The sequence below is a fragment of the Anolis sagrei genome, chromosome 4 (assembly GCF_037176765.1).
Source record: "Anolis sagrei isolate rAnoSag1 chromosome 4, rAnoSag1.mat, whole genome shotgun sequence".
NCBI classification, from domain to species: Eukaryota; Metazoa; Chordata; class Lepidosauria; order Squamata; family Dactyloidae; genus Anolis; species Anolis sagrei.
Window position 1 is genome coordinate 194,130,570 of NC_090024.1, and position 24,011 is coordinate 194,154,580.

Below are 24,011 nucleotides of genomic sequence, written 5' to 3' on the forward strand. Positions count from 1 at the left end.
AAACTAATCAAGATTGGAGTGGCTAAAATGCTCTTTGTGTATATGAAATCTGTGCTCTGTAATGCTCTGCTGCAGTCTGTCCGAAATCAGTTTTTAGGGCTTCGAGTCTTCAAAAAAGAGGTAGAATAAAGATATATTGCTCATTTGAGATTTCAATTTTCTGTACTTATAATTGTACCTACAATTAGGTTTGAAAACATAGATTTACTAGATGATAATTATGTCTTTCTTCCAAATCTGGGATTACCGGAAACTTACAATTAAAAAAAAAACCCAATATGACCAAAAACTTTACCATGGGATTAAGTTATCAAAATGATTTAAAATTACATTTAAAAATATAAAATACTATTAAAATGAAAACCCTTGAAAACAATTCAATATAAAAAGGTACAAGATTCTTAGTCCATGCCAAAATAAAAAGGTCGTCTGGTTAGGTTATGCATGCACAGAAGGGAGGGTCCGGCTCCCTGGGAGAGGAGTTCTAGTCAGTAACTTGGCTGTTGGTTTCCTAACCATGATATGTTTGCTCCTCCCACATAGTATTTATAAACCTTCAGCTTTTCAGATGTGGAGACTATTTAGCAATTTATGGACCAAGCTCAATTCCAAAGAATTCAAAGACTAAAGAAAAAGAAGATTGTGACATGGGTCTAGTGACAGTGAAGAGGCAGTAGAAATAACAAAACATAAGTTCCTTTTTATTTTATTCTCTTTATTTCATTCTTTCTTTCATAACCACAGTATCCAAAAAGAAGAGCTACACAGATAGGAATGTTCAAGTCCCATTTTGCTCAATCTGAGCAGGGCAAATAACAAAACAGAAAAGAGAACTTGGAAGGCCAACCAGAAAAAAACATGGCAAGATAGTGCAATAGGATTTTCAAATCCAAAAGATTACAAAGTGGAGATGTTTTGCAGAATATGTTCCTTCAACTTAGAAATTCACCTTTAAAAACACACGCCTTGAACCAGTTTTCCAGATATATGACAAAAAATTCATATTACTCAAAAAAGCAATATTTTAAATACTGAATTGGGAAAAATTCTGCTGGGACAAGGCAAGACTTCAAGGCAACATAGGCTTGGATCATAAGGAACATTTATCATCATGTTCACCATGGAAGGAGGGCTTCCTGCCCTCTCTTTTCTCAGCTACCCCCCGCACCTTGGAGAAGGTACCACCCTCATGCTGATTGGAAGACTGGGGAGGGGGTGCAGGAGACACACATAACTGAAAGCTTTACTTCCAAGAATCTCTTTAACATATTTTAGGATCTTAGTGACAATCCAAAATATCTTTTTAAAAGCACATACATTTATCCTGTTTTGGAAGAACCAGATGCCCACTTCTTTAAAAGCCTGCTGTGTCTGAAATGTAAATCCAATCTCAGTTTCCCACTTCCCAAGGCAGGGGCTTTGATTTGATCTCCCTGCTGCTTCCCTTAAAGCAGTGGTTCTCAACCTGTGGGTCCCCAAGTGTTTTGGTCTACTACCCCCAGAAATCCCAGCTGTTAGGATTTCTGGGACTTGAAGGCCGAAACATCTGGGGACCCCCCAGATTGAGAACCACTGCTTTAAAGAGTCCTGGCCAAGATGCATTTCAGAACAAACCAAATCAGAACCCTTAGGAGATGATACAGCTTCTCTGATTCACTGGCCTTGAGAAAGGTTTCCTCTCTGCAAAATCCAAATACTGCAAGACGCAGTAGCCCTATTAAATTTCTGATGACAGATGGGAAGTGCAGAAAATTAAAATTTAACTATAATGAGTCCGACTGTGTTCAATGCACATCTGAATCTGACTGCAACTGGTCTTTCCAAGTTTTCAGTCAACTGCCATGGTTCATCTGAAGACCTGTTGGATGTTGATTATCGGGAAGATGCTTATGTAGCAAGCTTTCACTGCTCCGTCCCCACCACTTTTGGCTTGAGAATAGCAGGATAGTTGGACCACTTTTTGAAACTGTAGTACAGATACTTTATACCAAAACACAACCAAGTTTTTCAGCCAAGAGCTGTATCTTTTTCATCATCTGGCCATGGCATTGTACCACTTCAGAGGCATTTCTACCTCTCTTACTATATTGTGCAATCAAAAAAGCACAGTGCAAACAAAATAACCATCCTAGTCCCTAGGATTAGAGATGATCATCAGGGTCTGTTTGGAGAGATGAAAGTGTTCCAGGACAATTAAATCTAAAACGTCCTGCTCCTTTGCTGGTCAAGAAAATTTCACATTCCCCACCTGCATTAATCCTAGCTCATTCCCACAACAATTGTAGGTATCTCCCCATTTCTCCAGCCCCTCTGCACTGCCCTTAGCACATTTCCTACTGCCATCAACTTTCTATGAGCATAGCTTTTCTCTCTCTCTCTCAAACACATGCTCATAACCCTGTGTACCACTTTTACAAGTCATTGTTACAACATGGAGCATTCACCTCTTTACATTCTGAGAAGAGTCAAGAAGTATGCAACAAAATAAATAGTTCAAGCCAGTTGCACTTCCTGCCCTGTCAGGGAGAAGACACAGGCTGCTGAGAGCCTTCTTGTCCATCCCAAAGGGAAGTGCAAATAGTTTGGGACTAAGCCATTCTTTCTGAGCACAAAGCCAGAGCTGCAAGACCTCTCTGCATGTGTGTATATAAATTATCAAAGGTCCCTTTGGGGCCAGGAGGGCAACAGACTCTTCAGCTCAGTTTCATGCTCAAAGCCACAGCCCGTTTATAGACTTCGGTGACGTTTTCACAGTCCGCTAAAGAGAAGGAGCTATCCACCAGGGGGTTTGGACACTGAGTTACTGTCCAACGCCGGAGTCGGCGAGCCCCTATCTCCCCGTCTGTCTCTTCCAGCTGAAGCAGATCATCTGCAGAAATGGCTGCACGCATGGGAGCTCCTCCACCTGCCTGTAATCGATCAGGCAAGTCCAGCTGATCAAACGACTCTGAGGAAAGGATACTATCCTCACTCACAGCGCTGGATGGACGACTACGGGAGGCCACAGACATTTTGGGCAAGTTGACCTCTACAAAAGTAGAGAAGACCTTGGCAGGCACACCTTCTGACTCAGTGCTGCTGGAGGAGAATTTGCCATTGTGCTTCAGGATGCCTTTCCGTCTGGCATGAGTGTCTCCCAAGGTTAGAGCAGATGAATTATTGTCAGCAAAGGCATCGGCATCAAGATCCAGGTCTTTAGAGTCTAAAACCTCTGTGGATTCACTACGCTCTGGGGAAGAATAATAGCCAGATTCTCTCTTCTGAGGCTTCTTCAAGATTCCCTTCTTGGGCATGGGAGGGGTGGCTACAACACCTTCTGCCTTGCAGGCTAAAGCCCTGGATGATAAGACACAAGCCAGGTCCATAGGAGAGCCTGCATTCTCCTCTTTCAAAGAGTCAACAGAACCTGCTGTTGCCAGAGGAGGAGAAACTTGGGTCTTCTCACAGGAATTTCTCTTCTTCAAGATGCCTTTGGGTCTCTTCAGGATAGATTTGGATGGGTTCTCTGGAGGAGGACCAGTTTCTTGCAGAGCATGAGAGATGTCATTCTCCTTCTTTGATTTCTTAAGGGAGCGTTGTCTTTCTAGTGTGACACCGGGAATGTGTTGCTTGAAGAAGCAGCGAACCTTGGAGCCATTTTCAAAAAGAGGCCTTGAGGACCGGCGCAGCCACTCTGCTACAGTGGCTAATGAAGATTCATGGTCACGTGAGGACTCCTGTTCCCCAACTGGCACCTTGTAGCCCCAGTTCACCCACCAATGGCTGGCAATATCTTCAATGGTTGCTCGGCGTTCTGGGTTCACCATTAGCATCCACCGGATCAGGCCACAGGCATCTGGAGAACAAAGAAATCAATAGAAATAGGTCAGGGCAGAGTCCCATTTAGCTTTTCCATTTGGGAAATGTCAATATTTCAATTGTAATTATTACATTTATATCCTACCCTATTTTATGGTACCTCAGGGTGGTGTAAACAATAACATTGCATTAACAGTTTACTGACATTTTCAACTTGGTGGAAAGAAAACTGAAGGGTGACATGACTACACTCTTTAAATAACTCAAGGGCTATCACAGAGAAGAAGAGGTAGGCGGTTCTTTGCAGCCTCAGAAGGTAGAGCTAAGTCCAATGGCTTTAAGTTACAGGAAGGTAGATTTTGACTAAACATTAGAAGGAATTTCTTGACATAATCGTTTGGCAATAGAATCAATTGTCCTGAGAGGTCTGAGGGTTCCACTGCATTTTAGGAATTTTATAATTTTCAAATATAATTTTATTAATGAGATTTTTATGAGCTATTTATTATACTTATGTCATTGTATTTATACTTATGTATTGTTGTATTCATGTGGCATTTTGAGTGCTTCTGTGAGCTGCACCAAGTCCCATTGGGGAGATAAAGCAAATAAAGATGATGATGATGGTTATTATTATTACTATTTTCTGGATAACTTCCAAAAGATGCTGGGAAACTATCTGCTGGGGATGCTCCAGGTAGAGATCTTGCATTGAGCAGTGGGTTGGTTTTGATACCCCTTTCAACTCTTATGAACCTAAACATATTAAACAGTGCACATGGTAAGATTGAAACTACAACTCCACCACTGCCCATTGCATCTGATGGTTTGGTCTGAGTAATGAAAATGGAAAGGTTACAACTATAAATCAATACTTAAAAATAGAGGTGGATCTTGCTGCACTATAATTATTATTCATGGCCATTGGCTATGTTGACTGGAGTTGATGGAAGTTTGACCCTGGAGGGTTACAGCATTTTTATCCCTGAAAAAACCTGCAGATTCTGCTACTTTAAATTGATCCTCTACTCTTGTCTGCCCTGAGTCCCCTCAGGGAGATAGGGCAGAATATAAATAGTCTTATTACTCATGTCTGCTTACCTGAAAGTTTGGTTGGCTCTCGGTAGTCCCCACTTGTGATCTGCTTGACTAGAGTCTTGTAATCATGACCATCAAAAGGCATTGCACCATGAATCAAAATATAAAGGAGCACACCAAGGGACCAGCTGTCAACCTGCAAGGAGAGAAGAACTCTGTTAGATGATGCAAGACAGCCTCCTTCTTGCCACTTCTGTTTCTAGACCATTAACTGGCATTAGCCATAAAGACATAACAAGAAAACCTCTTCAGCTGTTGCTTTACACCAAAGGTTTGTACAGACCCATTTTAATGCTGTGCCAAGCAGCTCATTTCCCTTGTCAACGAAAGTATTCCTCAACAGACATCCTACATACAACCTATTAAAATGCATTACAGGCCCATGATGTTATAATAACTCAGGGAAAGGTTGAAATCTCAGCTACGGTACCTTGCAAGTGAAATACTTGTGGCTGTGCTGGGTTAATACCATCTTATTCAACTTTCAAGGTATTAAGCTCTTACCTCAGGTCCTTTGTAAGGCCTCCCATTGACTATCTCAGGAGATGCATAGAGGGGGCTGCCACAGAAAGTCTGCAGAAGTCGGTCTTGCTGGAAGACATTCGAGAGGCCAAAGTCTGCAATCTGGCAGGAAGAAAATTGGTCACAGGTTAGTGCTGTCAGTGTCAGAAGACAAAAGTGCAGAGCAGACATAAAATATAGATAGGAGGCGTACCTCCCAGTAGAGAAACCCTCCAGTAATTCCAGGAGAAGCCCCTTACATGCACAGAAGCACTGTGCAAGGGGTCACAAGTTGTTTCAAGATCATAAAATTAACAACAGAACCACTAGATTTCATTTCTCATTCATAAGAAAGGCTCTGGTCTTTATATATGAACAACAATTTGGTGGCTTTACAGAGGGGTTTCTGAATAATGTAAAAATACTTTGTATTTTGTATTTTATTGTTGTGATTTTAATGCTTTCATGCTGATTTAAACAAGTGGTGTTCTTTATGTGGTTTATTCACTTATATATCAATTTATCCTCATGTTAATTCTTTTAATTCATGTTGTGAGTTTCCTTGCATCCCATGTCTGGAAAAAGGTGGGATATAAATGAATAAATAATTAATAATTTGATTTGAAATATGAACCCAGAGTTACAGCACAGTGGAGCTACCATCTATAAAGCAAGAAGTCAGACAATTTCTTGCTTCTGTTTGTTGAAATTTGCATCAATTTTTTAGGCTCATTACTTCTCCCTTTCTGATTGACTTTTCAAACCCATGACAAGCACAAAACAGGGCTAGCTGACCCCAGCCAACAGCTACAGGGACAAAATGCTTGAACTTACTGAATGTTTGTCTATTGTGCATCTAACTACCAAGGAGAGATTCAGAGCAAAAATGGAAGCCCTAAAAGCACACTCAGTTCTTAAAGTGAAAGCAGATTTGTTCAGCATGTACCATACTTTTAGGGATTGACTATCACACCCTTGTTCTACGGCTGTACTTGTGCCAGTCATAAGTATTCACGGATACTATTATTTTAATACCTTTGTTTATCCAGCCTATAGCCAATCAGACAGACTAGAAGGTACAGAACATGCTTTCAGGTTTCTTGTTGTGGAACAGCCTATTGTTCAGTAAAAACAGACTATGGTGGGGCTTTGTTTATTATTAACTGCACAAAAATCTGCATTGTGTGAGGGCTGCTTGATCCTTCTTAAGAAATAATAGACTCTCTTGTATGGAAGGCTTTCAGAATTAAAACTACACAGCAGAATTCTGACAGTTTGTGACTTTGGTCCTCACATTTTAAATCCAATAGGCTACTGGACAAACCTCCTAGTTTTGAGTAGCGTTGCTGAAATCAGTGTTTTTCTATCACTTTCTGTTCACACGTTAGGAAAAATGAAAACTGATAGACTGACACAATCAATCCAGCCCTCCAGGATGTATTCTTCCATCTCCATAAACCCAGCACCCATAAAGTAGTTTGAGGTAGAACTTTTGGCTTGTGGTGACCCTATAATGGTTTTTTCCTGACATAATCGGTTCAGAGAAAAGTTGGCATTTCCTTCCTCTGAGGATGAGAGATCTTATGTTGCCTAGATCATCCAGTTGATTCCCATGGGCAGGCAAGGATTTGAACTCTGATATCTCTAGTTCAGTGGTTCCCAACCATTTTTTGACCAGGGACTACTGTGACCAGGGACCACTCTCCAACATTACTACCAAAAGGGATACGAATCAGTTTTTGGTCAACTTTAGATTTGGTTTGGTTATTTGGAGCACTGATTCAGAAAATTGCATTGGATACACCACATCAGCTCTAGTTCCTGAGAGAACATATGCCATCCAGTAGTCACCATCTGCTCACCCAGAGAAAGCCATATTTAATAATCTAGAACCGAGGATCTTATGTTAGGACTTGCAACCCACCAGTGGGATATGGCCCACAGGTTGGAAACCACTACCCTAGTCCAACACTCAAATCACTACATCATGTTGTCTTAATGGTAAATGTTCTACCATGTCCTTATATGTGTGCCAACAGACCTGCAAGAACTTCTTTTTCGGCATTACATTTTCAACCTATTGTAACATATATAATCTCTGAATAATACTTACTACTCTGCACTGAGTATGACTAAACAATATAGCATTTAGCCAAAGTTGCTTCTTTCTGTGGTCAGAGCAGTTCCCACTCTGGCCTTCCGCTCAACCCAAGCAGTCTCCGAATGAGTCAAACTACAAACCCATCAACCCCAGATATGCCAGCTGGAATTATGAAAATTATAGTCTAATATGTCTGGAGGATGCTGGGTAGCTCAATGCTGCAGTGTAATCTTTTTCTCAAGAGATCCTGAAGGAATGCAAATTACTAAAAGCAAGTTACTAATCCTCTATATATAGCAATCCTCCTTGTACAAGAGGGCTTGGCTAAAGCTTGATGAATTATTTGTAAACCTCAAACGGACAACTGAATTACTTAGTCTAATCGATTATTTTCAAAAGGGTTTTTTCCTGCCTTGGAAATGAGTGCGTCTTTCACTTATTTTTTAAACAAACCACAGAAACTTTTCCTTCTTGTACCTTATTCTGCCATGAGTCACCATTAGGATTAGCTCTTCATATTTGTATATTCAACAAGAGAGATAAGTTAGAATTTCTGGTAATCACAGTCTATATTTACTTCCTTGTTGGAATATTAAGGCCCTTTTAAATTCCTATTTAAAGTTTCATTACAAAATTTTCTATGGTGCTTTTCAGCTCTACACGTTTTGTTAATACATGTAAACAATCTCAGCTTTAAAGAAGCAAGGCCTCCACAAGGTAAAGAACATATACATGCATTTCAGTGTCACATGTTGACCAAACCATTGGGGACTGGATGATTCCACTCACCTTGATGTTGCCATTTGCATCCAGCAGGATGTTCTCGAGCTTTAGATCTCTGTGAACAATTCCATTCTGTAGAGAGAAAAAACAGCAGGTCAGCAGGGTTTTTTTTTTTCCTGGGAGGGAAGAGAAATCAAGCCACTCTGGAAGATTGTATCTATTCATTCTTTCAAACTATACATTGAAGTATAAATGACTACAGTACATTCCTAAGAGACCTGGAATTCTATATCTTTACTGCTAATTACTTTACATGCTTTGTTCTTGATTTAAAAGGCAGAGTGAATACAAACAGGTGCATTCCAATTGAGTAAGGGAATTTATTATTCCTGGTATGCAAATTGTATGCTGGATAGTCTAGAAGAACAATAAAGACAGCCATACAAAGATCAGACTTTCTGGTGCTCAACAAAGATTGCAGAAACTTCCTCTCTCTGAAAAGTTTTTATGTTCAGTGAAACCAAGATTATGGTGTGGGCAGGGTTTTTTGTCATAAGGATTTAGTGGCATAGCAGTTGGAAGTAAAGAGATTTTGTCACATTCTTTTTAAGAGGCACACCTTTAAGTTCTTCTCTTTAGCTTGGCCGTCTTGTGTTAAATAAAAGTGAAATTCAAATTAGGATACCTTAACCTTGCCTGATAGCTATAGGCGTTTCACTGAGGGTAGTGCGGAAGCTGATAAAAATAGCACTATGACTAAATTTCAAATGCAAACAGCTCGGAGGTCAAACCCACATGGTCAGTTCCCAGATTTCACCACATAACTGTGGTGTAGGCCATAGTTCAGAGGCAATTTCTCTATGGGGATGGTGCACCAGTCCCATGCCTGGATAGGATTGAACTATTGATGTCTGACCTGAACTGCCCCACTATGTTCAGATATGCAAAGTGGACAAGTGTCTTTCATTTTTTACTCCACCTTTTCCATTAACATCATTCCTTTGGGAGCCAAGAATACCTAAACTTTGTCTCTGCTTTATAATAAGATTAGATAGATAAAAGATGCAAATACCTTTGCCATCTACAAAAAACTTTACAGTAACTTCTATATGCCACATATTGAAATTTCCCATAATAAATTCTCACTCTAGGAGTCCATTTCTGACACTGCATGGTTACAGGGAAGAAAAAGACAGGCTGAATCCTGGATAAAGAGCTTCTGCATGGGAAGGTGTCCAAAGAGATCCTTCTAGATGACTCTTTCTTTGTCAAGATTTCCTGAGCATTCTAGAGGGAGCCTTTGATATCAAGTAGGCCAGTAAACTCAACTCACCTTGTGACAGTAGTAGACAGCAGACACCACCTGACGGAAGAAGTGCCGGGCTTCTTGCTCAGTCAGTCTCTGGCGCTCAGCAATGTAATCGTAGAGATCCCCTTTGCTGGCATATTCCATCACAATGACAATCTTGCTGTTGTTTTCAAATACTATAACAAACAAGGAGAGGGGAATGACCCTGTGTAAGATGGCTGACAACTCTGTGGCCTTTATTTCTATTCTAATTCATGATCCTACGTCTCCATGGCTATAGTGAGAACTCTACAGTATCACTCCAGTTCTCTGTGGTAGCTTATTGTTGAAGGCTTTCATGTCTAGAATCACTGGGTTGTTGCAGGTTTTTCGGGCTATATGACCATGTTCCTTCCTCTGAGGATGAGAGATCTCACGTTGCCTAGATGACCATGTTCTAGAAGCATTCTCTCCTGATGTTTCACCTGCATCTATGGCAGGCATCTCTAAGACCTCACTGAGGATGCCTGTCATAGATGCAGGTGAAACATCAGGTGAGAATGCTTCTAGAACATGGCCATATAGCCCGGAAAACCTAAACAACTCTATGGTAGTGTTTCTCAAACTGTGCTTCTCCAGGTGTTTTGGACTTTAGCTCCCAAAAATCCCAGCCATCTTACCAGCTGTTAAAAAATTGTGGGAACTGAAGTCCAAAGCGCCACAGTTTGAGAAACACTGCCCTATGGAACCACCCTTGTTCAATGCTCTACATGCTCTCTATATAAGGCCAATGTAGTTACTTAAAACAACAATATAATAAATACTTTGATGGCTTAACGCTTGCTCATTGAATCAATGCAGATATAAATAGGCAGGTTACATTTAAATCCTACATATCTTCACATCAAAGAACTGCCACAGGTTAGAACAGAAGCAAGGTGCAGGTACACAGCAGGTAGATACTCAATAATGACTGGGACTGTTGTTTGAAGAGGTTGGGCACATTTTCCTAATTTATTATTGGTATTTATTTCTATAGTGCCTTCAATGTACACGGCACTAGCGTAAAAGCTTAAAGCTCAGATCAGATCTAGTATCATTTTATGATCTTAATTTTATATGTTATCCAAGGTATCTGTGGATCATAAGAGCTAAGATAAGTATGAAACAGAATGTTCAGGTTTATGAAACAAAACCTTCTTGTTATATTAAAGGAAACCTATATTCATCCTTACAATATTTTACATGTCTGCCCACACGAACAATGATATAATGTCTGAATAAAGGCTATTACAGCAGACTTCATTTGTGGAGTAAAAAAAAAAGGAGTAACTTTAAACAACCCTTTAGCTGTATGGTTCAAAGTACTGGGGACTTATTTTTATGAGCATGTGTTCCTACCATACATTGTTTTGTACACAATATGAAAGACTAAAAATAAGGAAGCAAGGACTAAAAAGCAGATGGGAACGCTAGTGCTCTTGAGCTGAGTGCTCTGGGTGAGTCATCCAGTTGTGCCTCAGGCAGAGTCTGCTAAGAGCTTCCACCTTCCCACTGTCTTAAGTTGTCCATTTTTGGTGAATAACGTCATTTACTTTTACATTAACACTAAAGTGGGCAACAAGGAAGAGAATGTGGTTGCCAGCTGCTTAGGGAGAAGTTCTGCATAGGTTTTGTTTCCTCATAGTTTGTAGTCCGCTTCCCTTCAAAACAGTTTGTAATCAGCTTCCCATTACAACAGTTTTTCAACTCCAGGTTTTCAGGGGCTAAGAAGAAGTGAGCGTCATGATTCAGTTGTGTATTTTGTGACATTACTGGAAGTTGTGCATTTCTTCACCCTTCAGCCAAAGTAAGGGAGTAAATTTCAGACTGGAGTAGAAAGATATTGTGTAGGGAAGGGTAATGTGTGGACCATTAGATTTTAATTTTATTCATTGGACTACAGCTCCCTTCTTCTTCCACCATTGGTCATGCCAATTAGCACTGTTTAATTAGTGAAACTTTGTATTATTTATATTCAGCCAACCCTCTACATTTGCCCCTGTGAAAGGGGGAAAACATATACATATATTTTAAAAAACTATAATTGTTACCTGAGAGAACACCACTCTAGGAATCTCTAAATCCTCCGGCATAACTCTATAGTGATCTTCCCCAAAATCATAGAATTGGACTGAAGACCTAAAGATTCTGGCAAAGGATGACCATAGAAGCCCTTTGGAGGTTTCTAGAGTAATCCTTGAGTAATCAAATCCACAAAAGTCAGACCTGAAAATGTGAAGATCTGACTATTGTAAGATGCCTTGGGTGTCATATTGAGTGAGAATCTTTACCCCAAAGGTTACAACATCACATAATCTCCCAGCCCAGCAATTTTGTAGGCTCAGGCTTGGGTTGTTGGTGTCTGGCACCAAGATGATATCAATAGTTAAACAAGATATTAGACCAATACAATCAAATTAAACTGTTTGGAACAAATTCATACCTTCATGGACAGCAATGATGTGGGGATGATTGAGGGAAGACATTATTTCTATTTCTCTCCGGATATGGATAAGGTCCTGCTCATCCTTTATTTTATCTTTCCGAATAGACTTGATAGCAACCTGGAAATTGAAGGAACAAGAAGATTAGCAATGGGATAATCTCCTTCCTTGCTCCTGGAAATGCAATCATTCCACTGCCTTCAGTACTGGGAGCAGAAAAGCCATGACAAATCTATTGAATTGATGAGATCTAAAATGAATTTCAACTAAAAATAAGGTGGGGGCAAACTCTCAAAACAAAGCTGTATCAAAATTACAGAAAGCAAGCTATTATTAGTAGTTAGAAACAAAGGTCTGTCAATGTGTGTGAAAATACCAGTCACCCTGTATTTTTTACTATTGATTTAGCATTGGTTCAGTACACAGAAAATGACATTTATATTGACAACTGAAGAAATGCAAGAGCCAATCTACTAACCAAACAGACAATCCCTTAACAAACACTGATGTGACACCTTTTCCCCAAATGTATACATGAAGTTTAATTAGAAGAAATAATACTTTTCTCTTACTCTTTAAAAATAGAGCATTAAATATATAGATTGATTTAAAACAGCAGAGTCACACTTGCTTAAAGTGTATGTCTTTCTGTTCTAACCAGTGCATGTGACATAAAAGGTCAATAGCTTCATCTAATGCAATCAAAAACAGTTCAGTTATCCCACAAGCATTTGACTTGAGACCAAGTCACTCCAACCTGGTTAAAAGAAAACACAACAAATAAAATGTTGGCACTGAAAGAGAAGCCATCAAACGTAGGTAAAGGCTCCTTTTCTGAAAAAAAAAGAGTGGGTAGCAAAATGGAACTTTCCCCAAATTCAACCAGCTGGCCGAAATCTGAAACGGCAGGAGCAAACCTTCCAAAGTTTGCTCAGATTTCTTTATTATGAAAATTCCTCTACACGGAAACGAAGGGGAGGAGAGAGAAAGTGAGAGCAGCAGAGAATAGATGCAGTTAATCCCTTTTCAAAGGAATTGAAAAGACAATGTGCTCCTTGGGTTGAATTTACAACGGAATCCAGCACAACCTCGTTTCTTCTATTGGACAAGAATGCGGAACAGCATTAATCCTGTAAAAGGATCTGGGAGGACACATAATACTAAGTCTCCCAGCAACAACAAGGAAAGAGAGGCCTCCCCATGCATCCTAAAAGAAGTGAAGAGTTACAGCTCTACCATCCAAAATTCCCTTCAGATGTTGTCAGAGTACAAAACCCAGCATTTCTTACCATTGGTTATGCCAGCTAGGACCAATGGGAGTTGCAGTCGAACAATATATTTGCAGAGCTCAATATCAAAGGAAGCATAATTTTGTCAGATGTGTAGACACCAATTGATACAGAGTGAATTCCATTAGCTTCAAAACTGTGGTCTGTAGTTTGCCCCAAGCTACTGGTAGGAAAGAGTATTCTGAACTCAGCACTTTTATTGCTCCCATGGTAATGTTTTTATGATGTTATGTTTTATTGTGATATGTTTCTATTTGGTTTTATTTTATTTTATTGCATTATGTTTTAACTCTGTGTTCTCTGGGCTTGTCCTTTTGTAATCCGCCCTGAGTCCCTTTGGGGAGGTGGAGGCGGGGTATAAGAATAAAGTTGCTGTTGTTGTTGTTGTTGTTGTTGTTGTTATTTTCAGAGGAAAACTCCCAGAAGTGAAAAAATACTTCTGGAACATGGTCATATAGACTGGAAAACTGACAGCAACCCAGTGATTCCAGCCATGAAAGCCTTCGAGCATACCTCCCCAGAAGTGTTCCAGGGAAGTTACCAATATATGTTTTGCCTCTGATGTAAATGGCTCCCGCATAAATTGTGCCACTGGAGATATTGCTACAGCTTCCCCTTTTCCCCTTCTCTTAGGACTGCCCTTGAAATCAAGGGCTTCATCTCCAAAAATAAAAGGGAGAGCTCACGCAGACCCATGCATCATCATGAGTCATGTCTTGCAACAAAATGACCAGAGGAATGAGAAGCAAGGACTTACGTTCTTCCTCTCAGATAGACATTAGGACAAATGGAAAGATAGCAATGATGAGGAAAGCCTAAAGCCTTCTAGCCATCAGTTTAAATTTAATCTAGAGTTTGTCCCAGAAATCAAAAGAGAAGTCAATCAGGAATATTGTGCTTATGTTGAACTGAGAGTTATCTTCAGAAGGCGGGGCATCTCAGCCAATAAGGACAAGTCAGACAAATAGAAAGTGGAAAGGACAGGAAAGCACACATAAGCTCTCACTTTCATTAGGTGGCCTTTGTGCTAGGTTGAGGAAGTTAATTTTTAACCCCTTCTATCTCAGCACCTGTTCCCCTTTTGCACTTTCTGGAATGTGCCTAACTGCCCTTGGACAATACGCAACCTTTTCTACGTCTACCGTGTGCCCATTTATAAAGGTCCTCTCGTCCATCTCACCTCCTGCCTGCCCGCTCTGAACTCTGTGCCACAAGTCCACGTTGCTCCACTTTTCACTGATCAGAGGCATGTGTTTGGAATGCCTGGCATCTGGCCCTGGCCTCAGCTGCCCTGAAGATCTGGGCAGCAGCTCTGCAGAAAATAAGCAAAATAGCTGCTACTGAAGAAGAGCTATTGTTAAGACCTAAATACCCAAAGGCACCAGATCCCATCTGATCTTGGAAGCTTAGCAAGGTCTACTTTGGTTAGCACTTGCATGAGAGACCACCAATGAATACCAGATTCTGTAAGCTAGATTTCAGAGAAAGGAATTGGCAGAAACATAGAAAACCTATGAACCTAAAAAAAAAAAACCAACTATGAAATTTATGGGGTCACCATAAGGCATCAGGCAGCTTGAAGGTACATTCACACACATACCTTCCCTGGGTCCCAGAAAACAAGGCTGCTCTACAACAATGGGGCTGATAATTTAAAAGCCCTGCTGATACTTAGAAGCATCTTAGAATGAGGAAAATAAAAGTGCCTCTTGATTGGTGGTTCTCAACCTGTGGGTCCCCAGGTGTTTTCCCTGAAATTCCATCCAGTTTACCAGCTGTTAGGATTTCTGGTAGTTGAAGGCCAAAACATCTGGGGACCCACAGATTGAGAACCACTGCTCTAGATTATGTTTCCTTCCCAGACAAAATACCAACAACAGTTAAGGAATAATTGGTCTGGGCAAGTATTGATTAGGTGGGTAGTTAGAAGCAGACTATGGAACATTACTGTTTTGGACTGCAGCTCCCAGACTGCCCGCCCCCCCAGCACGACTACTACTGTATGCTTATGCCCAATCTAAACTCATTCTTTACTTTCAAACACATCAGTTTTACACAAATGACCATAACTACCTGAATGAAAACAGATTTACTCATGCTCAGCTGAAAACACACAGCCTTCACAGAATACACAAAATGCATGTGGTATGCTTGTTTTTTCCAGTGCAAGGACATGCTATCTTGGTTGCCTTGTTTTGTTTTTGTGTTCAAATCTGCAAAACTAGAGGCCAAAACTGAACAAACAAAAGTATAAATATTCGTGTTGCCCGCCCCAACTTGGTGCTGTCCGGGTATGCTGGACTATAACTTCTATCACCCCCATTCACAGGAATTATGGTGAATGCACCTGAAAACCACCATGTTGAGAAAACTGAATTTATATTCCTAATCAAAATTAGGAGAAATTCATCCACAGTATTGTTGGAGTAACTTTCATATTCAAGACTGATGGGAGATGGGAAAACAGACATATGTCTGCGAACAATATAGTGATGATAAAAGGATCACTCTGAGATTTTGCATGAGATAGCAAGTTAAAGGCCACCTCTTTCACGGGGCTTTTAATTTGCTATCTCATGCATAAAGTACTATGCTATCTTCTCTTCCTTGTCTTCCTGACAATTTGGGGTTATATGTTCCTACAGAAACCCTGAAACAAGGCTAAAGGTAAACGAATACAAATGGACTGAGTACAAAACCAAGCTATATTGTCTCTGTTTCCCTAATCTCCACTGAGCCCAAAGCTGGATTGAGGGGCAGGCAGGCTCTGAGCATCACTATTGCAGCCTAGCAATGAGGTGAAAAGATCAGGTCAGAGGTCTGTAGCCCCTGACCCCTCGCTAACAGTTCATCTCTTGGAGGGTGTGTCTGGAGGCACACAAGTGTCCATTCGATTGTGAGAATCACATCCTTTTCAACTAGGGACCAGTTAGGCGAGACATGCATTTTGTGAAGTCAGCCTTACCGTTTCATACAGCAAATGATGACTGCAGATGGACAATGAATACCACCAGCCAGCTCCACTTGATAAATTATAATTTGGCTTTCAGGACATGTTCCAAATCTGGTTTTAATTACGGTTTTAGCGAGAAAGAGATCTCCGACAAGTAATGAAAACCCACCAGGTGCTTCAAAACTAGTTCCAGATTCAGTGCACTGCCCTCTTCTTCTACAAGGTATGGATTATATCATTTTCTCAGTGAGGCCAGTGTTCTTTTACTACTTTTTATTTTAAAAGAAGTATGAGTGTTTTGAGGAGGGGAGTCAGTTTCCTATTTTGGGAGCACCACCCATCCCCCTTTCCATTTGCATAGTACAAGCCCTGGAGTCCACATGCCCCGCTTTGCTCGCAAAAGGGGATAGAAGTTCTGACTTCCTGTTTGATTTGGCTGAAAACCAAAAACTAAAAGCCCCACTCTAATCTATAGGAAGACGCAAGATGGCAAACAGGTGCAGGAACCAGCTAGCCTTTTCATTGCGGCCAGCCTACAGTTTCATATGAAGCTCTGAAAGACAAACAGGCCGCTTGTAATCCCTGCTTAAGCAAATAAACTGAAAGTTTCACTAGGCCAGGTAACACCTTAGAGAGTAAATAAATGTAAACAGAGTGAGTTAGAAGATCGAGGCAGATGGCTCTAGCTTTGGAAAGGTGCACATATAAAAGCTCTTTGGTTTCTGAAACTGTAGCATCTTCAGTGCGATTTGTACCTCTGCAGCTGACACAGCAAACACCGGATTTATTTCCTTTAATCAACGTTGTTGTTGAGCCAGGTTTGTTTGGATTCTCTTTTTGAAGTCTGAATATACCTTACTGCAAAAGAAAGTAGTTGACTCACTATAATGCAGCCACTTGGATTTAAGACAACTTTGGATTACCATGAGCTTGTATAAGAAAACCTGCATTGATAAACCCCTTTGGACTGTAGCTTGTAACAGATCTTAGCATTGGGGATTGCAGTCTAACTTCTGGAGGGCTACAGGTTACCTACACAAGAGAACTTGGTGCTTTCTTTACCCAGTGCTTTTGCTTATCTGGAAACAAAGGGCAATTACTATTTAATATTTCACCATCTGGCAAAAAATGCTGATATTTCCCAACACATACTTTGTACACCAGTACCAAACAGTTGTATTCTTTGTTAATGCAGCATTTCTAAAAAATGTGACTGGCCTGATCTGCAGAAGGATATTCAGTTCCTTCACAAGGGACATTGCTAGGCACTTAAAAGATCTGGGATCTAGGCCCACAAGACTCAATTATACATAAAAAGGCACATAGACATTTATATATCTGCTATAAATGTAGATGAGACCACGATATTAGGAATTAATGGGCCTTGATCTTCACTGTTTTGGTTTGCTGAAAGGTTTGTGGTTTATACCCAGTTTAAAACATGCCTTAATGTATACTGCTAAGACTATACTTCCCATCATCTCCCAAAGATGGCTATGATGCTTGGACTGATGAGAGTTACAATCCAATTACTGGAGGACACCAAGTGGTCCATGGACCTGCAGAGTTAGCTGAAAGGGGAAGCAAAGGTTTTTTTCTTTCTAGTTACTTTGTGTTTTAAAAGCATTTTTCTGTTGAAGGGATCAAAAGCTTTTATCAGATCCTCTAGGAAGCCCATGAACCATAAAATATTAAGAGTGATGGTTCTAAACCAGTTGATCTCAAACTCTGACCTGCAGATATTTGGATGTCAACTCCCAGAATCCCTGACCACGGGCCATGAGGCACAAGGCTTTGGAGAGCTGAAGTCTAAAACATTAGAAGGGTCAAAGGTTGCAGCAAGCTGATAAAAATGTATTATTGTTAGCCCAACCAGCTACAAGTCGAGTGAAACTTTGCAAGATCTAGAGACATATTTAAGATCATAGAAATATCTAGCAGGATGAAAAGTACGTAAGCTTCTCAGCTTAACAGCATTCCACAACCAGCTGAATGTTAAGGAGAAGAACAGAAGTCATCTGGAATGGTTTGAAGAATGTAACAGGGCAAGGCAGGATTGAACTCCCTGCATTTATTTGTAACAGTCTTAAAAAACAAAATGTGGAGCTGTTATATAGACTTCCATTAGCTTAAACTGGACAAAAATAGATGTGGGGTCACACGCCCTGACTACCTGCAATTTTTTGTATACAGTTTGTAGAGGCTGAAAACTGCCCAGAGAAAAGCTAAACATGCAACTGCAATACTGTTTATTCTCCCCTGCAAGAATAGCCGAGTCAACATGCAAATTCCCCCTTTCACAAGGAACAAAACCTGCCACTTCAGTCAGCATGACTGGAAGCTGTTTATCCACCACCCACATCAACATTGCGCAGAGATGTGCCAAGCTGACAATGAGGCCTACAAGTAATTTATTCCCACACAGGCATGCTTTGCCAAGACCTTGCATATACTGTAGGCACCTATGTAGATTTTTGGAGAGATCACTGCCATAATGCTGCAGGCTTCTCTAGCGAATCACTTCCCTCAAGGTGGATTATATCAAAAGCCAGGAAACACTGCTAGCAGTCTGGAGGAAAATTGAAATTGTGATGAGGCACCCCAGTGTCTGCTGGAAATTTAATTTGCCCCGAATAGCAAGGGAACTTTGGTTCTATTCTGATTGTCTGCAATCTCCTTTTGTGAGCTGACTTGCCTGCACCTAAAGTGAAGCCAGCCACAAAGGCAAGGAGTGGCAGGACAGGAAATTTATGCCAGATCAATAAGAGTAAATGCGTTGGGGCTGGTAAAGCGGGGAGAAATAAATATAGCTGCAAAGGACTGCTTGCTTTGTCCTCAGATTTCAAGGAGAGGAAGGCAAACACTAGACTACGATTGTTGAATTGTGTGATTTTGAAGCTTATATTGATATGTTTTTAATTTCATGTTTTAATGTTAAATGATGTCATGGTTTATGATTTAATTGATAATTGTATGTTATTATCGTTATGTTAGGTTTCTGTATGTGAGGCATTAAATTCTGCCATAATTATGTTGGAAATTGCTTTGTGTCCCCCACTGGGGTGAGAAAAGAGGTATACAAGTGAAGTAAATAAATAAATAATGAACATTTGCCGAAAGGGGCCTTATACTGTAGTTCATGGGAACTCTCTTTTTAAAAAGGTAACATGCTACCATGAATGCAGACCCTAAAGCAGTGGTTCTCAACCTTCCTTATGCCACGACCCCTTAATACAGTTCACCCTCAACCATAATTTTTTTTGTTGCTACTTCATAACTGTAATTTTGCTACTGTTATGAAATGGAATGTAAATATCTGATATGCAGGATTTATTTTAATTCACTGGACCAAATTTGGCACAAATACCCGATATACCCAAATTTGAGTGCTGATGGGGTTGGGGGGAGGAGGAATTGATTTTGTCCTTTGGGAATTGTAGTTGCTGGCATTTATAGTTCACTTGCAATCAAAGAGCATTCTAAACTCCATCAACGATGGAATTGAATCAAACTTGGCACACAAAAGTACCATAAAAATACTGGAAGGGTTTGGTGGGAATTGACCTTGACTTTTGGAGTTGTAGTTCAACTACATCCAGAGAACACTGTGGACCAAACTTGGCCCAAATGTGAACACTGGTGGAGTTTGGGGAAAATAGACCTTGACATTTGGGAGTTGTAGTTGCTGGGATTTATAGTTCACTTACGATCAGTGATCACTGTGAACCCCACCAATGATAGAATTGGGCCAAACTTCCCACACAGAACCCCCATGACCAACAGAAAATACTGTGTTTTCTGATGATCTGGCAACCCCTCTGACACCCCTTCATGACCCCCCCTCCCCTCCCCGCAGGTTGAGAAACACTGCCCTAAAAGGGGGGGGGGGGAACCAAATGCATGCCAGTGAATTTGCCACCATCAGCAAAGGGAGAAAGTCAGCCTGGCAAGAAAGCTGAGAAGTTTTACCAGTCTGGCTCTGAGTTAATTATCTTTAATCCCCACCACTCTTCCTCCTCAGCCAGAATGATTCACAGCAAGCCGGGTGAAGTTTGGCAAGGCCACCTCAACCTGCGCGGGCCTGTCCCCATCCCAGCCAGGTCTGAGCATTCACTTTGCTTTAGATCACATCACTTTTCAGCCTCTCTGCAGTTTGCATCACCACACTCACTTGTGTGAGTGTGAAGCAGCCTTGTTTCCAAGTTTTGGCAGATACAGAAGAAATAAATGCATCCAGAGCCAAGGCTCCCTGCAGTGCAGAGACCTGAACTAGCCTTTATTATCTTTTCAGCACTATCTCTCATTAGAAATAACGCCTTTTCCTCCCCAATGTTACCAGATAACATGCACACAAGGCCCACTTTCCCCAGGAAAACAGTGAGGTTGATGTCTGAAGAACCTATAATATTGAACCCAGGACCAGAGGGTGTCTCTACACCAGGCATGGGCAAACAGCTTAAGCGGCTGAGGGGGGAAAGGGAAGGGCCTGAGGCTGTTAGGAATGGTGGGAGTTGAAGTCCAAAACACCTGGAGGGCCCAAGTTTGCACATGTCTGCTCTACACTGTTGAACTAATGCCATTGCGCCTCACTTAACTGCCACAGCTCAATGGTATAAAATCATGGGAGTTGTAGTTTAAGAATATATTTAGCCAGAGTTCTAGTACCTTACCAAACTACAACCCTAAAGCAGTGACCAACTGCATTCATTCCACAGTAGAGATGCAACCAGTGCTGGATGCTTTGGCAGCTCTGGCCAGCAGATTAGCCTCTTGCACCACTTTTTTTGATTCCCTCCCTGCGGAGAGGTGGAACAATTACTCTGCAGTATCATTAAATATGATTAACATGTATTTAGGCAAGTCATTTCTTCAGTCAGCCATGCCTTTGCTTTCCCACCTACGCCTGAAAACCTTCCCTGCAAGGATGGTGAATGGGATCCTCCCTCCTACAGACCCCCATAATGCACGATTCTCACTGCTTCCATGGTGGGGTTTTCTTGGCAAGATCTCTTCAGTAGACCTTTGCCTTCCTCTTTGCATTTGCAGAATCAGTGCAGTTGGATGCCATTTGAACTGCCATGGCTCAAAGCCATGGAAACCTGGGAGTTGTAGTGAGGCACCAGCACTCATAGAATCATAGAGTTGGAAAAGATCTCATGGGCCATCCAGTCCAACCCCCCGCCAAGAAGCAGGAACATCGCATTCAAACCACCCCCAACAGATGTAGAACTACAATGCCCATGATCCCTTGACATTGAGCCATAAGAGTTGGGATTGGATTCCAACAGCATTAATTTTATAGTATTGAGCATGACAGAGAGTGACTCAGGGGGTTTCCATGGCTGAGCAGGGTCCCAACACTCTTAGCCCTTACACCATGCAAGCTCTTGTTACTCAGGGGCAAATCCAAGACATCCACTACAGGTATCTTTCCCGACACCATCTTATGAGCCCTCATAAAGGTCCCCACTTGAACTGCCAGGTCTTGGGCCTGTGGAATTTGGGGTGAGAGATGTGTGTGTGTGTGTGTAAATATCCTATAAAATGTATTATATACATATACACCTTGTAATAATAATTATATATAGAGAGAGATGTAATAATAATACACACCTAGTAATAGTAATGTGTATATAAATGTATTATATAGAGGGAGGAGGAAGACCTAATTATTGTTCTATTATCTTGGGCCTATGGAATTTGGGGTGAAACACACATACACACATTAATGTGTGTGTATAAATATCCTATAATATACACCTTGTAATAATAATCTTATATATATATATATATATATATATATATAATTTTATATAAAGTCCTAATAATAATAATACATACCTAATACCAGCAATGCAATAAAAACCACACACACACACACACATGGTACTCTTCTATTATTTTGGGGCTATGGAATTTGGGGTGATATATAGATATAGTGTGTGTGTGTGTGTGTGTGTGTGTGTATAAATATGCTATAAAATGTATTATATGCATCCTGCAATAATCATCTTATATATACATATAATTTTATATAAAGTCCAAATAATAATAACAATACACACCTAATAATAGTAATGCAATAAAGACCTAATAGCTATCTATCTATCTATATATAGTACTGTTCTATTATTTTGGGGCTATGGAATTTGGGGTGAGATAGTGTGTGTGTATAAAAAGTATTATATGTATATACACCTTGTAATAATAATGTTATATTCCTAATAATAATAACACACATCTAATAATAAAGACCTAATTATAGATAGATAGATAGATAGATAGATAGATAGATAGATAGAACTGTTCTATTATATATGGTACTGTTCTATTATCTGGTGGAGGAACATCTGGTGGATATGCTTAATAATAACAATAAATAGTATGTTATATTACATATATAATTTTTTTATTCTTCTTCTGACTACCAGGTCTTTAGCCTTCTCTGCCAAAGCGTGCTGGTGCCTCTCCAAACTCCCACCTCGCCTGGATTCCTCAGCACTGGGCCATGGCAGCCAAAGCGGTGCCAAACTGCATCCATCCGACAGTGCAGGACAGAGGCACCCTGAGCCTGCCTCTCTCTCTCTCTCTCGGGCTGCAATCCGGGTGCGGAGAGGATGCGCGCTCCAAGACTGCCCAGAGGCTGCTGGTGCCGCATGGAGGGGGGATTTCTTTCCTTGTGGGCGGAGATGCAGAGGGCTGCGAGATTCCCTGTGGGACGTCTCTGGTTAGGAGAGGGGAGCGGGACAGAACTCTCCTAAACAAGACACCGGAGTGGCGGGGTCCTACCCTAGCCCGCCCTCCCTCCTTCCCGCCTTCCTTACCAGTTTCCCGGAGCGCTCCCTGGCCTTCTTCACCTTCCCGTAGGTGCCTTTGCCCAGCGTCTCGAGGAACTCGTAGTGGCGCCGGAGGTTGTGCTTGTGGTAGTGCCGCTTCACGGCTTGCCTCTTGGCCGCGGGGCCCTTGGCGGGCGGAGGGAGGGCGGCGGCAGGAGAGGCGTCCATCGCCCGCTGGCAGGCAGGGAGGCAGGGCAGGCTCTGCGGGGACAGCGCGCGAGGCAAGGCAAGGCATGAGCCGGCTGGGGATCCTCTGCCCATAAATGCGAGGAACCTGCCCGCCGCGGGCCCGCCCTCTCTGCAGCCATTGGCTGCGGCGGCCCACGTGACCCCCCTCCTCCTTTGCAAGGTGGGAGAAGCCGAGGGAGGGGCGGGGAAACCCTCTCTTTGTGGGCATTCCCATTCATTTGTTTTAGGATCCCAGCCTGAGTGAGGGATTTGCACCTTCCATCTGACCGTGGATGAAATGGTGCAGCCAATGGCACCCTCTATCACTCCCTTTTTTTGAGCATCTAGGGACCTCTTCACACTAGACACTCCCAACCTTCCTAATACCACAACCACTTAATACAGTTCCTCATGTTGTGGTGACCCTCAAGCATAACATTATTTCTCTTGCTACTTCTACTGAATTGCAATGTAAATGTCTGATATGCAGGATGTATTTTTCATTCACTGGACCAAATTTGGCACAAATACCCAATACGCCCACATTGAATACTGCTGGGGTTGAGGGTGGATTGATTTTGTCATTTGGGAATTGTAGTTGCTGAGATTTATAGTTTACCTACAATCAAAGAGTATTCTGAATTCCAAAAACAATGGAATTGAACCAAACTTCGCATAAATACTCAATATGGCCGAATGTGAACACTGGTGGAGTTTGGGGGGAAATAGACCTTGACATTGGGAGTTGGAGTTGCTGGGATTTATAGTTC

At 41.3% G+C, this 24,011-nt stretch overlaps 1 protein-coding gene across 1 annotated transcript; it reads right to left on the reverse strand.

The window, feature by feature from the left end:
- Positions 1–694: 694 nt before the first annotated feature.
- Positions 695–23,323, reverse strand: NUAK2 (NUAK family kinase 2). Its single transcript, XM_060772629.2, has 7 exons — positions 23,062–23,323; positions 11,995–12,115; positions 9,555–9,706; positions 8,288–8,353; positions 5,401–5,520; positions 4,900–5,032; positions 695–3,835 (listed from the first exon to the last, which is right to left on the reverse strand). The coding sequence occupies exons 1-7, from the start codon at positions 23,239–23,241 to the stop codon at positions 2,694–2,696; spliced, it is 1,914 nt and encodes a 637-aa protein (XP_060628612.2). The 5' UTR covers positions 23,242–23,323; the 3' UTR covers positions 695–2,693.
- Between the last annotated feature and the right edge of the window lie 688 nt (positions 23,324–24,011).